This window comes from Phyllosticta citribraziliensis (assembly GCF_038025025.1).
Source record: "Phyllosticta citribraziliensis strain CPC 17464 chromosome Unknown J3D65scaffold_11, whole genome shotgun sequence".
In the NCBI taxonomy this organism is placed as follows: Eukaryota; Fungi; Ascomycota; class Dothideomycetes; order Botryosphaeriales; family Phyllostictaceae; genus Phyllosticta; species Phyllosticta citribraziliensis.
Window position 1 is genome coordinate 955,541 of NW_027117348.1, and position 23,955 is coordinate 979,495.

At 56.6% G+C, this 23,955-nt stretch overlaps 7 protein-coding genes across 7 annotated transcripts; 2 read left to right on the forward strand and 5 right to left on the reverse strand.

The window, feature by feature from the left end:
- Positions 1-283: 283 nt before the first annotated feature.
- Positions 284-1,949, reverse strand: J3D65DRAFT_661469 (uncharacterized protein). The gene is made up of 2 exons (XM_066802604.1): positions 1,852-1,949; positions 284-1,792 (listed from the first exon to the last, which is right to left on the reverse strand). Exons 1-2 carry the CDS (start codon positions 1,895-1,897, stop codon positions 444-446), a joined length of 1,395 nt encoding a protein of 464 aa, XP_066651907.1. The 5' UTR covers positions 1,898-1,949; the 3' UTR covers positions 284-443.
- Positions 1,950-2,715: 766 nt separating this feature from the next.
- J3D65DRAFT_636196 (gamma-glutamyltransferase 1) lies at positions 2,716-5,222 on the reverse strand. The gene is made up of 5 exons (XM_066801381.1): positions 4,828-5,222; positions 4,541-4,772; positions 4,345-4,489; positions 3,720-4,293; positions 2,716-3,656 (listed from the first exon to the last, which is right to left on the reverse strand). The coding sequence occupies exons 2-5, from the start codon at positions 4,761-4,763 to the stop codon at positions 2,913-2,915; spliced, it is 1,686 nt and encodes a 561-aa protein (XP_066651908.1). The 5' UTR covers positions 4,764-4,772; positions 4,828-5,222; the 3' UTR covers positions 2,716-2,912.
- Positions 5,223-9,293: 4,071 nt separating this feature from the next.
- On the reverse strand, positions 9,294-11,541 carry J3D65DRAFT_97942 (uncharacterized protein). The gene has a single exon (XM_066804304.1). The coding sequence runs from the start codon at positions 11,163-11,165 to the stop codon at positions 9,504-9,506; it is 1,662 nt and encodes a 553-aa protein (XP_066651909.1). The 5' UTR covers positions 11,166-11,541; the 3' UTR covers positions 9,294-9,503.
- A 115-nt stretch (positions 11,542-11,656) lies between these two features.
- Positions 11,657-13,413, forward strand: J3D65DRAFT_647708 (chaperonin Cpn60/TCP-1 family; the record flags this gene model as incomplete). Its single annotated transcript, XM_066802349.1, has 4 exons — positions 11,657-11,659; positions 11,706-11,860; positions 11,919-13,293; positions 13,354-13,413. The coding sequence occupies 4 exons, from the start codon at positions 11,657-11,659 to the stop codon at positions 13,411-13,413; spliced, it is 1,593 nt and encodes a 530-aa protein (XP_066651910.1).
- A 754-nt stretch (positions 13,414-14,167) lies between these two features.
- On the forward strand, positions 14,168-18,114 carry J3D65DRAFT_594977 (uncharacterized protein; the record flags this gene model as incomplete). The annotated part of the gene is made up of 4 exons (XM_066797825.1): positions 14,168-16,622; positions 16,672-16,750; positions 16,798-17,748; positions 17,800-18,114. The coding sequence occupies exons 1-4, from the start codon at positions 14,530-14,532 to the stop codon at positions 18,112-18,114; spliced, it is 3,438 nt and encodes a 1,145-aa protein (XP_066651911.1). The 5' UTR covers positions 14,168-14,529.
- A 1,568-nt stretch (positions 18,115-19,682) lies between these two features.
- Positions 19,683-22,312, reverse strand: J3D65DRAFT_98027 (putative mRNA splicing protein). Its single transcript, XM_066804305.1, has 5 exons — positions 22,011-22,312; positions 21,632-21,951; positions 20,019-21,215; positions 19,848-19,971; positions 19,683-19,799 (listed from the first exon to the last, which is right to left on the reverse strand). Exons 1-5 carry the CDS (start codon positions 22,077-22,079, stop codon positions 19,788-19,790), a joined length of 1,722 nt encoding a protein of 573 aa, XP_066651912.1. The 5' UTR covers positions 22,080-22,312; the 3' UTR covers positions 19,683-19,787.
- A 233-nt stretch (positions 22,313-22,545) lies between these two features.
- Positions 22,546-23,685, reverse strand: J3D65DRAFT_647711 (uncharacterized protein; the record flags this gene model as incomplete). The annotated part of the gene is made up of 2 exons (XM_066802350.1): positions 22,546-22,815; positions 22,852-23,685. The coding sequence occupies 2 exons, from the start codon at positions 23,683-23,685 to the stop codon at positions 22,546-22,548; spliced, it is 1,104 nt and encodes a 367-aa protein (XP_066651913.1).
- Between the last annotated feature and the right edge of the window lie 270 nt (positions 23,686-23,955).

Sequence of the window (23,955 nt, forward strand, 5' to 3'; positions counted from 1 at the left end):
GAGTAGGGGTGGTGGTACGGGAGTTGTATTATTGATGTGAGGAGGAGAGGACGGGGAGGGATGGACGCTTCAAGATGCTTCAGGGCGCAATTTGGATAGAGGTTGCAACACGTGATGTGAGTTGGAATAGGTGTTCCCGGATTGTCGCCTGTAGGAAATGCATGTAAGGTTATGTGTGCTTACTGCGGGCGTAGGTAGGCATGTGAGTATCTGACCTGTCAGTGTTTGGATGAGTTGATCAGGATGCTCTGATCCTCGGGATTTTGCGAGTAGAACAGATGGATAGAAGTGCAGGCGTGTGAATATTGCTAGTAACACATGTATGCTAAGGGAATCTCCATCATCATCGCTGTTCTGTTATCCCATCCCAACAGTATCAATACAAACCATCCAACCGACCATGCAACCAGTAACGCCCAATGCCATACCCAAAGCTTCTGCCCTCACTTGCTCTGGTCCTGCTTCTTTCCTCCGCCAAAGACTCCTCCAACTAATCCGCCAACACCTCGGCCCACGCCGCCCAGCGTGCTTCCCACGCCCCCGACAACATCTCCTTTGCCCAACTTGCCCACCCCCTCGCCCAATCCTCCCGTCACGCCGCCCACGCAGTCGCCCACTCCTTTTCCTACGCCTCCTACGACGCCTCCAACGGGTCCTCCCACCGTGCGCCCCACGCCTCCTACTGCACCTTCAACCGTATCCCCTAGCCCGCGTCCAACACCACCAACGGTATCTCCTACACCACCTGTGGCGCCGCCTACAACACCGCCGATATCGGCGCGGCCCAGTGCGTCCGTCGTGCCCGTCACAGTGCGCCCCACGCCGCCGACGGCCGCATTCGCTGTAGAATTGACTCCGCTCGTCGTGCCTGTCACCGTCTCTCCTGCGCCGCGACTGACATGGGCGACGGGCTGTCCAACGCCCGCTGGACCACGGGACGCGGCGCCCGCGAGCCCAGACGTCACGCCGTGGACGGCGCTGTTGGTCGCGCCAATGGCGGTGCCAGTCGTCGTGTTAACGGCCGACGTTGCGCCAGTGACGGTCTTGTTAACGGCACCAGTGGTCCCCGTGGCAGCCGTCTTGATGGCCGAGGGCTTGCTGTTGGCGGTGCTGTTGAGTTTGCGGGGAGCTTTTTTGGTGGTCGGCGGGGATGTGCTGATGTCCGTAGTAGTCGCGGCAGGCGTCTTGTTCGTTGGCGCAGTCGAGACGGCGGGAGATTTGGACGTTGACGAAGCAATGGCCATTTTCTCGGAGGCAGATGAAGGTGACTTGGGGGTGGAGGTGATGGCGGTGGCGTTTTGCTTGACCGATGCGGTTGAGGCGGGTGACTTTGGAGGTGGGGATGGTATCTTTTTCGGCCCCGCCTTCTGCTGTGTGGACACGGAGGGAGCTGTCGACTTCTTTGCCACGCTCGGGCTGATGGGACTGGACTTTGTTGAATCGACTGGGGAGGACAGGTCCGTGGCCGATGCGGAAGCTTTGTCGGCGGTCGTGCTGGGAGGGGATTTGGTGCGAATCATGGGCACAGGCTTCCGGGTTCCAATTGGCGAGTGCGTAGAAATCTTCTTGGGAGAAGTCGGAGAAAGCGGTGTGGGAGAGATGGGTTTCATGTCGGAAGTCGAGGTTCTTGAGGGAGTCGTCTTTTGCGTGGCCGTCGTCGGTGCAGACTTGACGGCAGCTGAAGGGATGGCCTTGGTTGGGGAAATAGGAGACTTTGGTTTGCTGGCAGATGAAGAGACGCCAGTCCTCGGTATCGCAGACTTCTTTGCGCCCTCTGCTGTTTTCAATGCGCCTGATAGGGAATCCCGTGTCAGCAGTGGTCAATTGTCGCCGTTGCAAAGCCTCGCTTACCCTCTGGGGCGTCATTTTGATTCTTCAATTCGACCATTGGCGCCATGATGAAATTTTTCGACTTTGAAAAAACAGATGGAAAGCTGCCGATGAGCGGCTGGTTGATCAAGACAATATAAAGGAGGGCATGCGCGCATAAGGTCGCGGGTAGTGTTCCTTCGACGCATGTGTGGTCCCGGATTGACGTCATCGCTTGGAGCGAGAACTTGTTCGGTGCGTAAGCCCAGATGCAACTCTCCAGGGATGCTCCCAGTCTCAGGCCCCCCGGGGAACATATCTTGAGCAAGCCTTCTGGACCATGATCCACCCGTTGATCTCCATCGCGTGGTGAATGACGTCCTAGTGGACTCTCCATGCAAGCGCCTATCATCGGTGTCTTGTACATCCTGAACATCCTGATGTGTGGGTTAATGTAACTGTCCATGATTGATGCGTTCATTCAAGGATCCGCCCGATGGTGGAATGTTCCCATAGCGGGACCCTGGATCCACCGTGCCAAACACTCAGGGTCCTTTCTCCACCACCAGACCATCGCGACCCCTTTGTGCCTGGCTGGCTCCCTTGCTTCCCAGCCCTTGAAAAGATCGACCGGTGATCATGAGGAAATTGACTTTTTCCTGCGCGTGATGGCGAGAGGAACATGGAACCCGACCTTTCCCGACCAAGGATTCGCCCGCGAGGGACAGCCTTGAAACGGCCAACAAGGGCTTATTTTGAAGCTTTCTTTCGTCAACTCAGTCAGGTCCTGCTGTCGAATGTGATTGGATAGCCACACGTCATATCGAGTAGCTGTCGAATCATACGAAGAATGTGGGTGTGTGGGTGAGTTTGAGGAGTTTTCGCGCACAGGCGCCTTTGTCAGTCCATGTCTAAATTGACGTCAACGCTAGACATTATTGTCAGCAACAACACCTAAAGCGAACAACATCAGTCGAATCGCTAAGCACTTGGAACAATAAGAGCGGGCTCGTTCGTTGAATATTGGAGCAATACTACTCTGTATCCTCATGGCATTATCCGTACCTTTTGAACGCCAACTGTACCATCTGACTCAACTCCTTCTAGATCGCATATCCACCCGAGTTCTTTTGTCTTGGTTCGCCCGCCGCCTCGAAGGTGCCGTTGCCTAGCCTCCTGATGGCCTGCGCAGTGCTCTGGCCCTCTGCCACCCACGTGACGTTGTGTCCCCTCTCCTTCATGTAGGCCGTGGTTGTGTTGTCATATGTGTACTCGAAGCTCACAGTATTTGGAACAAGCTGGTCGTGAAGACGTGGCTTCTTAAGCGCTTCTGGTGCCGTCAAGTCCTCGTCGAGCATGTGGAACACATTCTGGATAGTCGCTGTAATGATGCGAGATCCGCCAGCGGCACCAACACTAATATAGAATGTACCATTGCGGTTGTCGATGATGATTGGGGTGATGGACGAAAGCGGGCGCTTGCCGGGACGAATGTAGTTGGCTTCGCTAGGAATGTAACCAAAAGAGTTGCTTGCATTGGGGATGGAAAAGTCGTTCATTTCGTTGTTCATGATGATGCCCGTCTCCGGGACCAAGACGCGAGAGCCAAAGTACAGATTAATCGTGGTCGTCAATGATATGGCAAGTCCGGACTTGTCGGCAGTCACGACATGGGACGTGCCGGGGGTGTCTAGGCTCTCAATGCCATCGGGATCATAATAGGCCACAGGGTGGGTCGTCGAGTCGGTAATCTTGCCCCGGATCAGTGAAGTGACGTTGTCGCTGATCATTTGCTCTTGATACTCCTTCATGCCGGAGACAAAGTCGGGATCACCAAGTTCAGTCCTCTAAATTCTCGATTAGCAGGTGAGTCAAGCAACCAGACACCCCTAGAGATGAGGGTCACTTACCTCGGCGTAGGCAAAGCGAATGGCTTCGTCAAGACGGTGAGTTGTCAGGTTGACATCATCCCCGAAATCCTCGTAGCCCTCGACGATTTTGAGAGCGCTGAGAGCAACCGCACCACTGCACGGAGCACTTCCAGTGGTCACCTTGTAGCCTCTGTAGTTGATTGACAGCGGGTCCGGAGTGCTAACGGTGTAGTTTGCCAGATCCTCGAGGGTCATGATACCGCCAGCCTCTTTGACGGCAGTGATTGTTGCGTTGGCAATGGCTCCAGTGTAGAAGGCATCGACGCCCTCGGCCGCAATGACTTCGAGTGTGTCGGCATAACGTTTGCGAGTGATGGTGTCGTTGACTCCCAGCCGAGTACCGTTGGGTGCAAAGTCAATGGCCCAGTTGGGATCGGTGACGAAAAAGTCCTCTTTGCCCGAAGTAGACGAAACCATTGCTTTGTGTAGGTCCTCGTTCAGCCGGAATCCATTCCTCGCAAGCTCCACCGCAGGAGTGACCACATCCTTCCACGCGAGCGAGCCGTAGCCCTTGTGGAGGTGCTCAAGACCGCGCAGCTCACCGGGGACGCCACTGTCATGTAATCAGATATTGTAGAGGGTCTTGGTTTGAGGGCTTCAGTACCTGGCCAAGCCACCATACTCTGAAAGCTCAGTGTTGTTGTTATACATGTCCTGAGTCGCAGCTGCCGGGGCCGTCTCGCGGAAGTCGATGAATTCATATGATCCATTTGGAGCGCGCACCGTCATGAAACCGCCGCCGGCAATGCCTGACAAGGAAATCAGTGCCAGTAGTTACGGCGGGGGGAGCAGGGACATACCGCTGTGATACATGCCAATAACACCCACACAGAAGACCGAACCGACGAGAGCATCGGCAGCATTACCTCCAGCCTTGAGGAGGTCGATGCCGATGGTACTGCATTCTTGCGACTCGGTGGCGACTGCGCCAGTGCTGGCGTCCTCGATGGTGCTCTGAAGGGGAACTCCAAGAGCTACTTGGGACGAGAAAAGGCTCGTCAAGAGCCCGGCGAGAGCTGGCATCCGCAGAAGCTTCATGGTCGCGTGTCAGTGAAGGGAGCGCGACACTGGACGAGGGCAGTCTTACCAGGGACGTGTGTTACAATCGAGGGATGAGCGAATATATACAGGAATTGACTGACAGGCACCACCTCGGGCGGCGCTGGGCAGCACAGACACGGAGCCGTCAGTCAGTCAAGACGGCGGCGAAAGCATGGCGAGATTGTTTGTAACGAGATTGAATTGTCGTCGGCGGGTTTGTCGACGAGGAAGTCAGAGCCGTGAGGATTGAGCGGAGGACGAGCGTGACCAGGGCCGGGACAAGGGCCGGGGCCGGAGCCAGGCGAGCAGACAAGGCAGGGCAGGCCAGGGCCAGGGACCGCCGACCAGGGCAAAGGCGTGATAAGGATGAGTAACGGCATCGCATGGCGGATGCGAATGATATCGGGGCGTCCGAGTAATTGTGAGATGGATGCCGTGGACGGGGCACCGCCGATAGCCGACGACGTGGTTGTGCGGCGACGAGGCCGAGATAAGCATCAACCACCCGAGTCAGCGACTGCAGCCGCCTCGGCGCGATCCGTCCGCTTCCTTCCAGGTCCCTCTGCTCTTCGCACAACATGTCTACTCCACACGTCGACATCATCACCACCACCTCTCTGCTTGCGCGTCTCTCGCTTCGCATCGCCTCGCCCCCAATCCATCCATCCCACTCTTCGTTTCTCCCTCTCTAGCGTCAATGGCGCCCTCTGTCACGGCTTCGTTTGCCGCATCACTCCCGTCTCGCGCCTCGATTATCCACGCCCGCGGCGAATCGAAGCCGACTTCACGCATAAACCTCTGCATAGGCCCAATCACTGCCAGTTACACAAAACCATAATTTTTCTAGACGTTCAAAGTTGGACCTCTAGCGTGGGGACCTGCCTTTGATGCGGCGCCATACCACCCCTTCAGTCCGCATCCGGCATGGGACGAACAACATGAAGTGGGATGCAACCAACTGACGGACACCCCCCCCTCTCCAGCTACCGCAGACCTGCGCATGGTGCGGGACGGCCGGCGATTCCTCTTCGGGCAGCTCCATCCCACCGCATCCTCCTCTTCCTTTGCTAGCACCAGGGCGGGCCAGCATGAAAAAGAAAAAAACACCAGGATCCGGACACCATGTCGCGCTCTCATTTCCGCTCCCGGCCTATCCTCGCCGGCCTGCTCGCTGACTGGACCGCTCCTGATCCCTCTGGCTTGCTACGTTCAATCTTGTCTCCATCTCTCCACGGTGACCCTGCTTCTCCCACGATGCTGGCTTGGCCTCGTGCTCGTATCCCGCATCCCGCATCCCGCATATTGTCAACGTTACGCGCGGGTTGCACAAAATTCCAATTGTCAACGACGTTCGACGCTGGACTTAGCGTCGACCCGTCGACAAAGGGGCTTGTTGGCGTGAAATCAAAATGGGACTGAATGCTCCTTGATTGACATGGCGGCAACTTGTCGAAGCAGGGCTCAGGGCATTGCCCGGGGGAATCCTTGGCCATGCCATTCCTAGCCTTCTCTCTATCCTGCACAAGGAAAACCATGCCCATCCCCACCGCACAGTGAACCAAAGGAACCTCACCCAGCAATGGGCACTGGCACAGGTCCGGGTCCGGCCCTGGCAGTGTCGCCAGCCTCCTACCAAGATCTCTCCACCCTAGCACCCAGATCCCGGTCGATCAGAAGTCCAATGGTCGACTTAGTGCTGACGCCTCTCTCCGCCTCTTTGTCTTTCCTGTACTTCTTGTTTTCTGTCATGTGGGGCACGCTACCGCTGTCCTGGTCTAGCTCACTATTTGTGGCGCTTTCCTAACGGCCAAAGTTACGAGCCCCTGTCAGTAGGACGTGGAGGAAGCGTACTTCGACGCAACCGCTACATAGACGAAGGGTAATTGCAAAGCTCAATCAAACGGGGGATGAACTCTACAGCAGACCTACTCCTACGCTAAAACGAGACCGCCAAGAGACGAACCTGAATGAGGTGCGCAGTGCGGAGGAACGACAGCCTTGCCGCTTGTGTCTAGCACAGACTTCGGCAGCTACTCCACGGCGATCTGGCGCCGCACCGGCCAGAGATCATGGTGATCAGACGTTTGAGCGTCAAGTTAGTGCGGCCCCATGCAGCCGTTGGAAGAAGAGCCGCCCTGCGCGGTACTAGTCCGCCGGCTCCCTCCAAGGCTCGGTTACAAAACTCGTGGCACACACAATAAGAGTAGGGAATCAGTCTCGCCCACCAGGAAATATTCATACCCCGGACCGACGACTAACAGGGAGCATTCAAGTGTCTGAGTTTAGTGATTCGGAGGTCGTGTGTGCCACGACTGTTGCTACCAAGCCTCGCTCCCTGACGCCGCGGAAGTGCCTGTTCTTTCGTGCGCATGGTTGCAGTCATGGATTCAAAGCAACCGTGGACTGAGATTGAGTCTGTAATATGACGGACAGATGCCCAACACGGCGGATCCCATGTCTCAGACATGCCCAGAGCAGATACAACATTCCTTATACTCAAGAGTAGCAGATTATGATTGCGCATTTACGAAGCGCGTGAAGGTCCAAATTCAAAGGGCAGAGTCACGGGAAATATCTTGAGGATACACCGTTGATATCCGGCCACTTCATTCAGTGCCTCGCCACGGTGGCCATGGACGATCAGAAACAAGGCATGCAAGCTTTGATCCAGGTACCAGGCCAGGGGTCTGCCGACGGCCGTCCCGTTGACAAAGACCTATGCCGAGACCCAATATAGAAAGCCTCCCGTACAGCGACCCCGCCGTAAATTTTCAACATTGTCAGCCGCTTGTCAGCCCAGCCTCAGCCTTGTTACGAGGAACTCCCGCAGTAAAGTCACAAGCGCTGGTCATCTAAACCCGTAAGTGGCTTTTGACTCTAGGGGCTACCTACCTCTAGAGGTGTATAGTACCCGGGGTATTTCTACTTCCAGAAACTCAGCTACTTTTCCCTTCCTACTTCAATCACTCTACCCGCAGGGATACAAGTGGAGGAAATACTTGGCCGCCCAAAACGACGCCTCCAGCGTGATTGATCTCGCACTTGACTACCCAAGGTTTCCCCACAATTCTACTTTCTGTAATTGAGTCGTTCCTACTTCCTACCCTTGCCTCTTTTCCCATGACGCAGCCGACCCAAAGACAATTGGGCTTCTCCACACACACCATTCCGCTTCATCGTCTTCCATCAACATCCGCTCATCGACCAGACGATTCAGTCAGTGGGAGCAAGGTGATCGGGCAGTCGACCACCCCGCCTATGCTGAGTCTTGGCTATGCTGTCCAAAATTTCACAGCAGGAATGCCCTTCTCTTTCTGGCCTCGTTCATCCTCAATCACCCCATTGAAGGCCATCGGAAATTACCGCTACACGAGCGTACCTTGCTTCATCAATTGGTTCTTCCATTGGTCAACGCAGTGCAAGAAGAAGGTTGGGTGTCGTCGCTGTCGCTGCTGACTCCACGCAAAAGGAGGAGAAAGTTGGATTTGCGACTCTGCCGTTGAATCCTTGTGTATGTGCACATCAAGGCCGGAAGAGGGAAGAAGAGCCGCAAACCAACCACACGCACCTCGCCCTGGTTTCTGTCGCTGCCGTCTTTTGCCGTACATCCAGCTTAGAGCATCGCCGTCGTATTCGTTCTCGTAACACCACCTCCATTCACACTCCAAGCACTCGCGCCGTCTCAGAGCTCCACCGTCATGCCGCATGCCCCCTTCTCTGCATTCCTAATAGTCTCGCTGTCTTGCGCAGGAAAGCACATGTGAGCGGCGCCGCGTCCCGTGTACGAAGTGATTCGTTGAATATCCCGTCGTTCCGAGCCGGGTGCCCGTTTCTTTACTCAACGACCACGCCTCCGAGTCTGCGATGCTGGCAACCGACGCTTCCTGTCGACCGCTTTACGGACAGACCGCTTCGATTGGCACCCGCAGAGGTCGTGGGCGCCAGTTTAGCTCCGCGCCTACGTATTCTGACTGAGATAGAAGCAACGCGCCTGGTCTACTTGCTAGCAGATGGACCAGAACGGAGGACGACATCTGTTTCCTCGGCTCTGTGTGGGAAAGGACATGGGCTGGCTGGCTGGCTGACTGCGTCGGTCTTTTCGCGGATCGACATGTTCAGGAGAAGTGGGAGATGAGACGACGACACAGCAGCGGGTCATGCTTAACCTCTGCATCTCGTTTCGTCGATCGGCATTCTAGCTGTGGTTGGCTTGTCGCAGGTGGATCCCGCATTGGTAGCTCCCCAAAAGCAATGGCGGTAGCAGACGACAGCTCCCTACACGCACACTGTGGTGGTAGATGAATGCTTCCCCGTTGCAGCCGGATGCTAGAGACATCCCTTCTTTCGCCCCTACATGCAATGCTTTCGCCCGCAGCGAGGACTAGGTATAGCAGAGGTGGTGGCCATCGGCCGAATGCGTGAGGTGTGTTCAGGACGGCCGGCACTTGTGTTTGAAGGGTTGTTCGCCGCTGCTATCGCTGGTGGAGGGTTAGTGCAGGGGTATGGTGCGAGGCTGTCTAGGTTCTGGAGAAGGGTGGCTGTGGGAGTGGTCGGTGAATTTCACATAGCGCAATTGTGTTTGGCATGGTTGCGGTCTTGGAGGCTCATGCTGCTGGTTGAGTACGGAAGCGACATTGACTGCGGCGCCAGGTCGAGTGTCGCCTCGATGCAATTTGCTTGTATTCAAGACTTCGGTATCTTCGCAGGCTACGGACGCCCTCTCTATGCCCTCGCCTTGGCCTTGGCCTTTCGCGGTTCCCGCCTCTTTTCCCACACCTGCACGTAGCTCTCCTTGGTGAACAGCGTCTCGGCGCGGGCCTTCTCGACAAACAAGTCCTGCACCTCGTACCACTCCTCGCGGCTCTTGTCGCGCAGCTGCACGCGCCACACCTTGCGCTCGCTCTCGCCCTCGACGCTGTCGTCGCGCGTGCGCACCGCCTCGTGCGTGATGTTGGCCACCAGGTCGTACCAGATGGGCTCGCCGGGCGGGTGCACGGCCGGGTTGGGCTCAATGTAGGGGCTCATGTCGAGCGAGCGCGTCGGGAACGTCACGATGGTCGGGTTGCGCTCGCTGACAAACTTGTTCTTGGAGAAGCGCTTGATGTGGAAGAGCAGGTACGGCGGCAGCGGGTGCAGCAGCCGGTACCGCTTGCGGTAGTTGAGGTGCTCCTGCGCCGACACGCCGTCGTATTTGGACAGGATGCGCGTCAGGGGCACTTGGGGGATGATGTTTTTCTCGAGCTCGTCCTGGAAGACGGGCCGCGGTGGCAGGTCGAGGGTGAGGATCATAAAGTGCGACTTTTCCGACTGGATGTCCGAGTCTTCGAAGCGCAGCCGGTCCGAGGCGTCGGCCCGTGCCGTGATGAGCTGTGATTCGATCTTGAGGCTGCCTTGAAACACTTGTTGGACAATGCTGGATTTGGGTTTGGATTTACTGCCTCCCAGTGACAGATGGAGGTTGTTGAGGAACCATTGCAGGAAATCCACAGGGTCCGATTGTTCGGTCAAGGTGAAGCGCTTGGTGGAGTGCAGGGCGACTTCTTGGAGAAGCTCGTGCGGTGAGACGTGTGCTTTGAAGGCTCGAGGGTTCCATATCTTGCGGACTAGCGTGCTGAAGCGCTGCGCAAGTTGTGGGCGCGACGAGAGATCTTCGAGCATGAAGAAGTTGCGCAGAGGGGTGACGTGGGCCAGCGCATGAATGGCCGCGTTGAAGTAGTCATTGGCTTTGATGTTGTTCAAACCGACAAATCCTGGGATGTACTTGCGTCCCACGAGATCCCATGCTGCCTTTTGCTCCCGGTCAAGCTTCATGACCTCTTCTTTTGATAATCTGGGGTCCACCACGAATTTGATGTCTTCTAAGGCCTTGCTCTTGACCTCGTAGCCTTCGGGAAGCACGTAGACCTTTTTGGTTTCCAGGTTTATGTAGACGTGGTGGCTTTCGTCGAGAGCGTGGAAATATGCTTGGGATTTGGGTCCTCGTCCTTGGAAGTACTTTCCGCACACCAGGCAGGCGTAGACGTTGATGTTGGATAGAGTGACGGAGCAAAGCTTTTCAAAGTCAAAGTCGAGCACCTTGCGGTCTATAGTGTCCAGGTAAAGGTCATTGTATCCTTCCGTCGGCGCGGCCTGGCGCGTGGTAGTTGTAATGGCAGGCTCGTCTTCGTCGTCCAAGGCGCCCGCCTCCTCCAGTTCCTCGTGGATTTCTTCCGCCGCGCCGACAATGTCTATTTTGTCGTCCTGCTTTCCATTCTGGCGAATCGGAAGGCCATTTTCCGGGGGCGAGTCGGCTTCCTCGCCCACGTCGTCGACGCGAGCTCGTTTTGAGGCTGGCGAGTCGGCAGCAATAGCATCATCGAGCGTTTCGGCGTGGCGTTTGGACATGTCGACGGCGGTTGGTTGAGGAGCGATCCAGACGGCGGGCAAGCTGCAGACCCGGGAGTGTGTGTGGTGTAGCAGGAAGAGCTCCAAAGCGTCGCAACGGTCCCAGGTCGACAGCCAACGGACCAGGGCAGCGCCGCGGATCGTCCAAGCTCTACTCGGCTGAAATTCGGGCCAAATGGACGTGGGTTCACGATGCTACCCCTGTCGATGGGTTGTCTGCTGGAGGTGCGATTTTGCCATTCCCCTAGAGCAAGTGAAGAAATAAGGTGGACACAATCGCAGCATTAGTAGACTATTATTGTCGTGGTTTCTGTCCAGGAGTCAAGTGCAGTACCTGTAGCGGAGCTGTGCTGTGCGCCCCGCGCCAAGACTGACAGCCCGACATTTTCACGTCAACCAGAACGCGTCCACCTCCCGCTCGACTCCTCAGAAGCGTGCAAGGCCAAGCCACCCTTTTCCACGCGCATCCCATCCTCACAACTTCTTGCACCATGGTATGCTCCTCCAACAAGCTTCAAGGGCTGTGCTAACCCCCATCAGTCTTCTCAAAATCCGACACAGATCTTCGCAGAGGACACACAGGAGGACAGGGGTGAGAATGCCCGTCTCTCGGCCTTTGTGGGTGCCATCGCGGTTGGCGATTTGGTCAAGAGCACCCTCGGCCCCAAGGGCATGGACAAGATATTACAATCAGCGTGCGTACGACACCTCCCGCAGCTTCAGGAGCTTGGGCTAACCCGCCAACCCCCTCAGATCCACCGGAGAGGTCATGGTAACAAATGACGGCGCCACCATTCTCAAGTCTATTGCTCTCGACAACGCCGCTGCCAAGGTCCTCGTCAACATTTCCAAAGTACAAGACGACGAAGTGGGCGATGGCACTACCTCGGTGTCGGTGCTGGCCGCAGAGCTCTTGCGCGAGGCCGAGTTCCTCGTCAACCGGAAGATCCACCCGCAGACCATCATCGAGGGATACAGAATAGCCAGCCGCGCGGCGCTGGAGGCATTGGAGAAGACGGCCGTGGACAACAGCAAAGACCCCCAGGCGTTCCGGAGAGATCTCATCGCCATTGCCAAGACGACCCTGAGCTCCAAGGTCCTCAGCCAGGACCGCGAACACTTTGCAGAGCTGGCCGTCGACGCCGTTCTCAGGCTACAGGGCTCTAGCGACCTTACGCACATCCAGATCATCAAGAAGGCCGGTGGCAAGCTCAAGGACTCATACCTGGAGGAGGGATTCATCCTGGACAAGAAGTTTGGTGTCAACCAGCCCAAGCGCATCGAGAACGCAAAGATTCTCATCTCCAACACGTCCATGGACACGGACAAGATTAAGATTTTTGGCGCCAGGGTCAAGGTCGACAGCACCGGCAAGCTTGCCGAGCTGGAGAAGGCGGAGAGGGAGAAGATGAAGGCCAAGGTGGACAAGATCAAGGCTCACGGCATCAACTGCTTCGTCAACAGGCAGCTCATCTACAACTGGCCCGAGCAGCTTTTTGCCGACGCCGGCATCTCGTCCATCGAGCACGCCGACTTTGACGGCGTGGAGAGACTGGCGCTCGTCACTGGCGGTGAGATTACGTCCACGTTTGACCACCCCGAGACTGTCAAACTCGGACACTGCGATCTGATTGAGGAGGTCATTATCGGAGAGGACGCGCTCATCAGATTTGCTGGTGTTGCCGCCGGCAAGGCGTGTACGATTGTGCTCCGCGGCGCAACCGAGCAGCTCCTGGATGAGGCTGAGCGCTCGCTGCACGACGCCCTTGCAGTTCTCTCGCAGACTGTCAAGGAGCCAAGGACGACGCTTGGTGGTGGCTGTGCGGAGATGGTCATGGCAAAGGCTGTGGAGACGGCGTCTCAGAACATTGCGGGCAAGAAGGCCATTGCCGTCGACTCGTTCGCCAAGGCCCTGCGCCAGCTTCCTACCATCCTCGCCGACAACGCTGGCTACGATTCTAGCGACCTCGTCGCCAGATTAAGGACAGCCGTGTACTCTGGCATGACGAGCTCAGGTCTGGATCTCATGACACCAGGCGGCGGCATTGCCGACATGCGCGAGCTTGGCGTGATTGAGGCTTACAAGCTCAAGCGCGCGGTGGTGTCATCGGCGAGCGAGGCGGCCGAGGTAAGCTGACTTTGTGTGTTGAGGTCGATCAAAGAACATGGCTAACGACATTCCAAACAGATGTTGCTGAGGGTAGACAACATTATCCGCAGCGCACCCAGGAAGAGGGAACGCATGTAAAGGTCGCGTAGCGTAGGGCAAGCATGAAGAGAGGCTTGAGACAGCGCATGCAAGAACAAGCAGGAGGGAGGTCTGGCTGGCGAATGTTTGCAAGCACGAAACAGCAAGACACGTCGGAGCAGCATCGGGGCATCCCTGAGCGGGTAAGAGATCGCGTGCCGCCCGGGACGCGCATGTCTGGACAGTGCGCAGGCAGAAAATAGAATAAATCGAACGCCACGGCAAATGTACACGCAAGTTTGCCAACAGACGAAGGTTTTGTTTGAGCGCAACAAAAGGGGGTGTTGGTTGGGCTGGTGTGCAACGTGGGAAGGTCGTGAAGCCAGGGGGCAGGCAACGCGAGAACCAAGGACGGGACCCTCGACGTTTTTCCCTTTGCCACGCACACACACACAGCTCGTGTCAATCCGAGGGCAACGGCGGTCCAACAACGAGACACGGCTAAGGTGGTAGCGTCTTTGTTTGCCAGCCGGTGGTGGAGCAGGAAGCTTTTTGACGACCTGAAACGGCATGGACAAGGAAAGGGAGGAGAGCGAGGGCGACGAGGGCGAAGGCGAGGACGCGATGAGATGCAGGGCGACAGCGAGGGATGCTTGCGCCAGCCTCCCGTCTACACTACACTACAGTTGTCAGACGGGGCCGCCGAGTGTGTCAGTTCCATTGCGCTGGGGAAAAGGAGGACTGGATACTTGGAAGACGATGAGGTTCTTCGTCATGGCCCCAGCTCAAGAAGCTCACGTCGTCCAAGTCTCGTCCGCTGCGCTTCGTTGGGCGCCGTGACGGACTTGGCCTGCCCTGCCCTGACTACAGGTACACTGCACGCACCGCCCGCCGTCTCACCCTCAGCTCTGGCCCGCTCGGCTCCCTCTGCTCTCTTTCACCCACGGCACCACCCCATCCCATCCCATCACCTCACGCCCGTCCTCGACTGACCTTCGCCCACATTCTTCTCTCCCGCCCTCCGCCCTCCGCACTCCACCCTCTCGCCCCCCGCCCCGATTTTATCTACTGGCACACCCCCTCCATCTCCGTCTCTCTGATGCCTGACGCCTGCCCCGACAGAGGCCTCCACCAGGCTTTGTCCGCTCTCGCTTTCGAATAAATCAACACCGCTTCATGCCGCGACGCCGCCCGCCCGCTTCGAGCTCCGGGGCCCTGGGCTCCACTCTGCTCGCCCTCTTGCTCCTTGTTCCCTTCGTGACCTCTGTTCAGCAGCAGCAGCAAGGCCGCAATGCAGCGTTCCGCAACTCCCCGCGCGAGGACCCGCAATGGTCCTCGTCCGCACACCTCGACGCCCTCTCCGACTCGACCACCATAATCAGAGACGCCCTCCACAAGCAAAACACCCCCTACATCTCCAAGAACGAGCGCGCCATTGCGACTCTAGCTCCAGCAGGCACCGAGTTTGCTGTACGAGCTCCTCCTGCCAGGTCTGCTGCCGGTCCCTCCGCTGGTATCTCCTCTCGACCACGTGCGCGGTCCCTGCAGGATTGGGAAGTCGAGGACTTTGTCCTTTTGGCGACCGTCGACGGCAAAGTCTATGCCCGTGACAGAAACACTGGGGAGGAGCGATGGACGCTCTTCGCCGACCGCCCCATGGTGGACATGATATACCACCAGAGAAACAAGTCTGGCGAAAAAGAAGGAGGAGAAGTTTTGGACGACGGCTTCGAATGGATTGTCGAGCCCAACCAAGACGGCAGCCTCTACGTCGCCACCCCGGCTCCAAATGTCGGCGTTCAAAAATTGGGACTTACCATCAGGCAACTAGCCGAGGATCTGTCCCCCTACGCAAGCGAGGACCCGCCAGTGGTTTACACGGCAGAAAAGAAGACGACGCTTTACACAATCGATGCAGCCACCGGCAACATTTTGAAACAGTTCAGTTCTGGCGGAGCGTCCGTCATTGACGAAGGCAGTTGCCGCCGGATCAGCGGACTCCGCGGAGTCGACGAGGAAGAGTGCGAATCCATCGGCATTCTGGTCCTTGGAAGAACCGAATACAAGATTGGAATCGCAAACCGAGATACGGGTGCCCCAATATGCACCATCAAGTATTTTGAATGGGCACCAAATAACCGTGACCGGGATCTCCACAGCCAGTACTCGTCGACAATGGACAACAAGTACGTTTACAGCAAGCACGACGGCTACGTTTACGCATTGGACCACACCAAGGACAAGGAACGACGAGTCTACCGTGGAAAATTTGACTCTCCTGTGGTTCGCGTTTTCGATGTGGTCAGACCATTCCACGCTGACTCGCGCGACACCTCACTCGTTCTCCTGCCCCAGCCACCGGGCCCCGCGGTATTGCAAGATCTCCACCAAGACGTCTTTGTCAACTGCACCGAAAATGGTAGTTGGTATGCCATGTCCGAGAGCAGCTACCCTGCAGTCACAGACGGGGCTGCTCGAGCGCAATGCTACTCTATGAATTGGAACGACATTGGAGTCAATTGGGTCAACCAGTCACCATCCATGAAGCCCCTGCTCGTTGGTGTTCACTCTCTTTCTGAGCAGCCAGCGAGCCCGTCGCATTTTGCTACCATTGGAGGCACCGAAGACATGTTGCCCATTGATGCTCCTGGTGGTATGCAGACTGTTCAGCCGACGTCCATCCCCAACCCGAGGGCTCCTGTTGGCTCCACCCAAGTCTTGCCCCTTCACTGGACCGTTTTCGTCGTCATTTTGGTCTTCATTTTGGGAGCTCTGACTGGAAATGGCCACCACAAGAAACTGCTTCCTCCTTTCCAGAATCTCAACTTCAAAACTCCGTTCACGGCCCCTGCTCAGCCAAAATTGTCCAAGGCTCCGCAAATGGACGTCACAGAAACCCAGGATGAGGGTGAGCCCGTGATGCCCGTCGAGGAGCGCAAAGTTCGATTCCAGATGGCTGAAGACGAGTTCGCCGTGCCTGAAGACGATGGAGGTCTTACGGAGACCGAAAAAGAGTCAAACATGCTCAATGGAAATTCTGGAGTTCCTGCTGCCAACGGTGCCGACGGGGATGGGCAAGAAACGCCAAAGAAACGAAAGGCACACCGCGGTCAGCGTGGAGGAAGAAGGAGGAACAAGAACAAGAAGAACGCCGAGCAAACTGAAGGCGACGAGGGTGACAAGGTCATTGGGAACGTCAAGAAGTTTGGCGAGGAGATGGTGGACGGTATGGTCAACGATGAAGACCTTGCTTTGTCGTCGACAAAACAGTAAGTTCTCCTTGCTTGCACCAAGTAACGACAATCTAACGAAAATCAGGATCCACAATCTCACGATCACGGACAATGTGCTGGGCAGTGGAAGTGGCGGCACGTTTGTGTTTGAAGGCAAATTCGAGGTAAGATGCATCGTTGTCTTGAAAACGCTGGCGCTGACTTTGGACAGGGACGCGACGTCGCGGTCAAGCGAATGCTACCTCAATTTTACGAACTCGCAGATCAAGAAGTCAGTCTTTTAACTCAGAGCGACGATCATCCGAATGTGATTCGGTACTTTTGCAAGCAAAAAGACGAAAACTTTCTCTACATTGCAGTCGAGCTCTGCCAGGCCAGTCTCTGGGATCTTTACAGGGACGGTAGGAACGACGACGGCTGGACCGAGCAACAGACCAAGCTCGTCAACGAAATCAACATTGACGTGCCTCGGGCCCTTTACCAACTGGCGGCTGGCCTGAACCACCTGCACAGCCTGCGCATCATCCACCGAGACATTAAGCCGCAAAACATTCTCATCGCCTATCCCAAGAAGAACCAGACCAACGGCCCTCGTTTTGTGATTTCAGACTTTGGTCTTTGTAAGACACTTCCGGAAAATGTCAGCACTTTGGTCGGCACCACCAACAATGCTGGCACAGTGGGGTGGAAAGCCCCAGAACTCATTTCCAAGCCAAAGGAGTCAGAGGGTCGCATGAGTACTTCCAGTCAACGCGATTCATCAACATCCAACGATCCTGTCGCTTCAGGAGTTAAGCGCTCTTCTGATATTTTTTCCTTGGGTTGCGTATTCTTCTACGTCCTTACCAATGGCTCCCACCCCTTTGACGACGAAGAAGGGTGGATGCAGATCCGGGAGCTCAACATCAAGAAGAACAAGTACAACTTTAGCAAGCTCGAGTATCTGGGCGACGACTCGGAAGAGCCAATGCACCTTATTTCGCGCATGCTCTCCAACAACCCCGTCGACCGACCGACGGCGGCTCAAGTCATGGCGCACCCGTTCTTTTGGTCGGCCGAAAAACGCCTCAGCTTCCTCTGCCAGGTCTCGGACCGTTTCGAGTTTGAGCCTCGCGACCCGCCCTCGTCGGCATTACTCAAGCTCGAGGCACACAACGTCGAAGTCATGTGCGAAGCGCCCAAGTCAACATCGTGCAACTCTGCGCACCACCAGCAATTCAACAAGTTCCCCGACTTTTTGTCAAAGCTCGACCGCAAGTTCATCGACACGCTGGGCAAGCAGCGCAAGTACAACGGCGACCGCATGCTCGACCTGCTGCGCGCGCTGCGCAACAAGAAGAACCACTACTACGACATGCCGGCCGACGTGCAGGCCAAGGTCGGCCCGCTGCCCGAGGGCTACCTGCGCTACTGGACCACCCGCTTCCCCCGCCTGCTCATGGCTTGCTACGAGGCGGTCCTCGATGCTGGCTTTGACGGCGAGCCGGGATTCCGGCCGTACTTTGAAGGCGCGGGGTCGCATAAGTGAGGAGGGGAAAAGAAAAAGCCTTTTTTCGCAACGGGCGTTGTACTGTTGTAGAATTGCTATCGATCAAGTGTACGTTTGTATGTATATTGCACGGCGTTGGGATTGGCGGACGGATGGACGGACGGACTGACCAGGCTTTCCTCAAAACAACAAAACACGAGTGAGACGAATTGTTTGGCTAGCCGGCCGGCCGGCCGGCTGGCTACTTACTGTAAGGGCGGATTTCCATCTTTCTGGGGGATTCACAAAAGAACTGGAAGGCAGCGCACATTGTGGTATGTGTGCGGCGCTTGTATTGATATTGCTACGGGATGGGATGGGTATGGCGTGGTCACGATGACATTTTTGCGCTCGCTACAAAATCACTACTACTACTATTACTGTACGAACGACGATTTGATCGATGGGGGAGAGAGTGTGTGTACGCGAGGTAATCTACCCATGGAGGAGTGAGTGGGTGGGCGGACGGACGGACGCTCGTTTTTGGTTTGTTTGGGATGGAGACGGGATGGCTGGGTGGCTTGCTGGCGTATGTGGGACAGAAACCGAGGAAGTATAAAGCTCTGATGATGATTCGTTCGTTCGTTCATTTATTGCGGTAATCGATATCGAGTGATTGCTTAGGTAGCTTGCCGTGAGCTCCGTGGAGTTGATGTTCGGTACCGATCGATCACAGTGCCAATCCCTCGACGAGTCTCGTGATTCAACGACTACTCCATCCATGAAGTTGCTCAATTCACCATGGCACGTTTCACTCGCTCCGAGTGAGTCCAAGAGCGGCGCCCATCGACCCCATTTCTTAGATATCTTACCTAAAGCAATTGTCTATGAATTACATTGGTGCAGCAGGACAAGCTGGACAAGCAAGCAAGCAGATTATTGGCTAGCTACCTACCTACTCCACCCATCTATCTACCATGATGTGATCACCTACCTGAATCAATCGGGCGGCCAACAGAGATGGTCAATCCTTCGATCATTGATTGGTGTATCCGCCGCTCGTGATCCAACCACCACCTCATCTTCCATTCGCTTGAGTTTTAACGTGCCGTGCATCCCTCGCCAACCTGACGCCTCTCGTTCAATCACCTCCCATCGCAGCGAACCAAAAAAGGGGAGGGAGAGCGGAGCCATTACACCGACCCTATTCCTTCTCGGTAGGTCTGTACCTTGACGAAAAAGCAGGGGCGAGGAAAAGAAAAAGGGGGGAAGAGAAGAGGCAAAGGAAACCGACAAACCGAACAGCACCCGAGACCAAACAGAGCAGTCGTCTAGGCTCGAATGGAGCCATCTGTCTATTGGCGCTCAAACGGGGGACGACGAAGAGTTTGGTGGACACAGATGATGGGGGAATGAAGGACATGTACAATCCTCCGAGGGAAAGGGGGAGAAATTCAGGGTGCAGAAGCTTTTGATTGCGCCGTCCGCTCGAGGTGGAAGGCGTGGGTGTGGGTGGCTTGTCATAATAGAGGCAGCCGACGAGACTTTTCTTGAAGCAGATGGCACCGCCAGCGGGTGGGGACTTGAGAGAGGAAACAAGAAGGGGGGCTGTGCAGAGGTTCGGGAATATCGAGGCGCGTTCTATGACAGGAGCCGTCACGCGTTGTGTTGTGTTTTGTCTTTGACCATGATCAATGTGATCTAAATCCATGACCGGAAGAGGGTGAGGTCCATTATCGCAGGGCCTACAATGTGTTAGTGTCGGTTCTTTTCGATCAGCAAAGAGAACGTACAGCGTATGCAGAATTGTAGCCAAATTTGCCAAAGACGCCCGAAACCTCGATGCCCGTAATGCCGCTTGCTTTGGCTACATCCGAGGGGTGCGGCTGGCCAGATGCAGGATGAATCGAGATCGGACTAGACCACATTAGCCAAAGTCAGTGGTAGATTTTGTTGAACCATACCCATTGATTTCGCGATCCAGCGTCAGAACCTCCCTCGCGGCTTCTTTGCCGCCTCGCTCAAGCAGATGCAGCATGTAGTCGTGGGCCAGGTCGCGGACAGCCTCTTGCGACAGAGTACTCTTCTGGCGAACAAGATCGTGGACCTGCTTGATGCGCTCCAGCTGCTGCGACTCCGTTTCCTCTGTTGTCGGTTGCTGAATCTCGAACGCCAGGTAGCTGGACCAGAATTGAGCGACATCAAGGTAGGTTTGAATGTTGTCCTTGAAGATCTGACGCGCGCCGTCGACGGATTTCTTGACCTTCCACACCAGCTTGGCCACCTCGGCGCAGAACGTGCCCTTGGCATCATTGTCGCACTCGGGCGAGTCAATCTGGTCCTGGTACACCTTGATGGCAGCTTCAACTCCGTCGTGACGTTTTGCGAGATTGGCCCAAGACGTGACCGTCTCTACATTGCCGGGAAGGCTGAAGAGTATGGCCTCGTGGATGGCATGAGCAATGTCGACATGACTAGTCATCTCTTCAAACAGAGCATACTGGAGGCGGACCGTCGGGCGTGCAATCGGAGCATAGAAGCAGCTGGCGCGCTGGTAGATGTTGCGCACCTCTTCCTCGTGGTTGGGCTGAGCCAGCATCCAACGAGCATAGCGAAGCCAAAACTCGTCGTAATACGCACAAGTGACAAGGCATCGCTCGTAAAGGAACGAGGACCGCTCAAAGCTACCCTCTGACTCTTCAAAGTCCAGGTATTTTCTCCAGTTTGCCAACTGTGGCTCGTCCAGATCCGTCACGTGGAAATAAGGACGCTTGATCTCTTGCTCATAGGTCCATCTCTTGGTAGTCTCGGTCTGAGTCTTGTAAAAGACCTCCTGGTGGTGCTGGTCGATGCGCGCGCGCAGATCACGGTCCAGCTCATGTTCCGTCTTGGAGGCAGCAAGCGGGTCCGCCTGGAGTTCGGTACGGAACTGGTTCAAGAGCTCCTCGGGAACCAGCTCGGCCACAGGTCGAGTCTGCGCAAGATGGCGGAAGCGCTCAAAGTAACGCGCGTATTGATGCATCGGAATCGTAATGATGCGCTGGAGAATGGCGAAGATGCGCTCGACCGACTCGAGACGCTCCTCAAACTCTAGGTACTTATCCCAGAAGGGATGGGCAAGGAAATCGAGGCCCACGCAGGCGGCGCCCCTCTCGAACAGCCTATTGCAGCGGGTTAGCTTGTTTTGCGCACGCGAGCACGGGTAGAGGAGGGGGTGGGTAGGGCGCAAACAGATTCTAGGTGCATTCTCAAGGTCGGCTTTGTGGCATTGAAAGAGTGGTCCCCAAAAACTTTGAGTGCGACATCGGTGGTGGAGGATGGAAGAAGGGGGTTCAGTTCAGCTGCCCAGCGCGGCATTCCATAAAAGTAGTACAGCTAGCTCAGACAAGGAAAGCGTCTGAAGGCATCGCGTGAGAGGTTGCGGTACGGTCTCGGGTGGCTCTGAGGTCTCACCAAGCTCCAAGCTACTCCCAGCCGGCAGGACGGACCTGTTTGCGGCGCAAAGGTCGCGGCGGTGTTTTCGTGCTGAAGTTGAGAGTTGTTACGGGGGAAGGAAAGCTGCTCCGCTGATACTTACTCTCGAATCACGTCCGAGTCGTGGTTGGTCTCGACCTTGAAGGCGCAGTAGTTGGCCCACAGGTCGACGGAGCTGGCAATGCTCGCGACGCCACGCTCATAGACCATCTCGGCCGCCTCGGTGCCCGCAATGGAAAATTCCAGGTCGGCATACTTTTTCCAGTAGCCAAAGACCAGCGGGAACTTGGCGAGGAACCTGTCGTAGGAGGCGCGGGTTGCGGCAATGGATTGTGGGCTCGAGTTGCGGTTGAGGCCGCCCTCGAGGCTTTCGGCGGCGCGAACGAGCTTTTCCCAAGCCTCAAATTCGTCGGGGTTCTCGGCCTGGTTTCGCAAGGACAGTGAGCGTGTGTCTCGGAAGTGTGCAGAGAGAGGGCACCCACCACTTCCTGGTTGAGCTTCTTAAGCTCAGCATAGTCCTCGTCACTTCCAAGGAACGAAAGGTCGGCCATTTTGTCGGAAGCTGGAGACGGGGCTCTGGGGAGCGCTGGGCGTGTGCAGTGCGTTGGTGTAGCCGTCGCGGGGCTTGGAGGGCAGAGGAGGGCAGAGTGCCAGAGGAGGCAGCAGATGTCAACGAGGGATGATTGAATGAGGTGCCGTGGTAGACGAGAGTAGTGGCGGGACGGGAGGGGAGAGCCGGACGTTGAGGTGTGAAGGTTCCAGCGGTTGGCGGCCGACCTGCTCCCGTCTGCCCTGGGCTCCGCTGCGAGGCGCTAAGGAGTCCGTGCGTACCACGAGCCATGGCTGGCCAACAAGAAAGTAGGTATGGGGATTATTGATTGCACAAACGAATGGCTGCATCTATTTCCGTTGACAACCAAGAAAAACCATCTTCAAAGAATGGCATGGTATATCTAGCGCCCTTTCCCCAACGCCTCCTGTATGTACAACCCGCGTCCCAATCCAGCCCTCTCCGCTTCAGGATGCTGTTTCTGTCTTTTGCGAGTACTTGAGCGTGTCGCTGGCCGCAAAGGAAAACGGGCTCTTGGTCATGTCCGGACTGCGCGGACTTATGGGCATTGCAAACAAGTCGTCCTCCTTTTCGTCGTCTGTTTTACTGGACGACGCCATCGGCGCAAACCCACCAGCGAATGCGTCCAGCGAAGCCATTCCAGACATCTGCTGCTGTGCGATTGCGGCCGGCGGCGGAATCGCTGCTGCTACCCGCCGAGGTGCCTGTGGTTGTGACTGTGTCGTCGTCGGCCGTGTCTGCGTGGAGTCTACTGCGCCCAGGGCTGCCGGAGCCTCGCCCTTGAAGGCCGAAAATGACGAGACGGCAACGTCAGAGCTTTCGGGAGACAGAGGGTTTGTCGATGCCGTTGCTGCTGCCGCTGCCGCCGCCAACTCCTGCTCGCTCGTCCCTATCTTGAGCCCCTTGAGCTTTTCCATCAGCCGGCCTCCTCCGGGGGACCGCGGACTGCCCGGGCTCAGGGTGGCGAGGTTGTCGGTCTTGATCTCGCTGACGCTAGGCCGCGACGTCACGCCAAAGTTTTGCTCGATCCATTCCTTCTCCTGCATGGCCATGGCGAACCCGATGCCCTCGACGTTGTTCTGAGACTCGGTGTCAATCTCTTTTTGCAGGGCTTGCAACCGGCGCTTCGCCCAGATTGTGTGCAGCACGCCCTTCTTGCCAGCCTGCCGTGCCGATGCTCCCAGTTCGGGCGGGAAGATGGCGGGCAGCGAGTTTGTTTGCCAGGTGACGACGGGTTTCGAAGCATCCGCGGGGCGGTGGGTCAAGCGCACCGCCGGCGGCACGGCGACGCCCGGAGGCAGGAGAAAGTAGAGGCGGTTGACCTCGCTCGAGGTCTGGTCGTCAGCGGGGAGAACGGTCGATTTGCCTTCCCAGGAAATGTGCCAGTCGCCGCGGACGTTGCGGGTGCTGTCGTCGTCCTCCCACTCGACCATGAGGATCTTGGTGCCTTCCTGGCCATGGCCGGCCTCGAACTCGAACCGGGCGATGGCGTTGGAATTGGACAGGCTCGGCGACTCGACTTCGTCCTTGGGTCCATGTCGGCCGTCGGTGGCGGACGCGGTGTCGACCGGGTCAAAGGGTCGCATGGTCGTCGTCGACATGATGCCGGAGAATGCAGCACGCGCAAATGCAGGCCAGCGGTATGCGGGACCTTAATCTTGGGGCTATATAGCGGTCGCAGCTGGGGAGGCCAATTCGAGAGGTTCTTGTCAGGCGACGGCAGTGCCTCGACAGGCGTACGGGCTGTAAGCAGGGCGAATCACAGATGCCATGGTCTCCTATGTGAGCTTGTCGGCCGGCGGTCCGCTCGACGTCTTGGGCTGTCGATCTAAATTTGGAACCAGTCTGACGCTTGG

Coding starts and splice junctions, on each gene's coding strand:
- J3D65DRAFT_661469 (XM_066802604.1), bottom strand. CDS start 1,897: ATGGCGCCAATGGTCGAATTGAAGAATCAAAATGACGCCCCAGAGG. Junction 1,793..1,851: donor TCAAAATGACGCCCCAGAGG/GTAAGCGAGGCT, acceptor ATTCCCTATCAG/GCGCATTGAAAACAGCAGAG.
- J3D65DRAFT_636196 (XM_066801381.1), bottom strand. CDS start 4,763: ATGCCAGCTCTCGCCGGGCTCTTGACGAGCCTTTTCTCGTCCCAAGTA. Junction 4,490..4,540: donor TATTGGCATGTATCACAGCG/GTATGTCCCTGC, acceptor TTTCCTTGTCAG/GCATTGCCGGCGGCGGTTTC. Junction 3,657..3,719: donor TTCGCTTTGCCTACGCCGAG/GTAAGTGACCCT, acceptor TCGAGAATTTAG/AGGACTGAACTTGGTGATCC.
- J3D65DRAFT_97942 (XM_066804304.1), bottom strand. CDS start 11,165: ATGTCCAAACGCCACGCCGAAACGCTCGATGATGCTATTGCTGCCGAC.
- J3D65DRAFT_98027 (XM_066804305.1), bottom strand. CDS start 22,079: ATGGCCGACCTTTCGTTCCTTGGAAGTGACGAGGACTATGCTGAGCTT. Junction 21,952..22,010: donor AGAAGCTCAACCAGGAAGTG/GTGGGTGCCCTC, acceptor TTGCGAAACCAG/GCCGAGAACCCCGACGAATT. Junction 21,216..21,631: donor GACTCGGACGTGATTCGAGA/GTAAGTATCAGC, acceptor CCGCTGCAATAG/GCTGTTCGAGAGGGGCGCCG.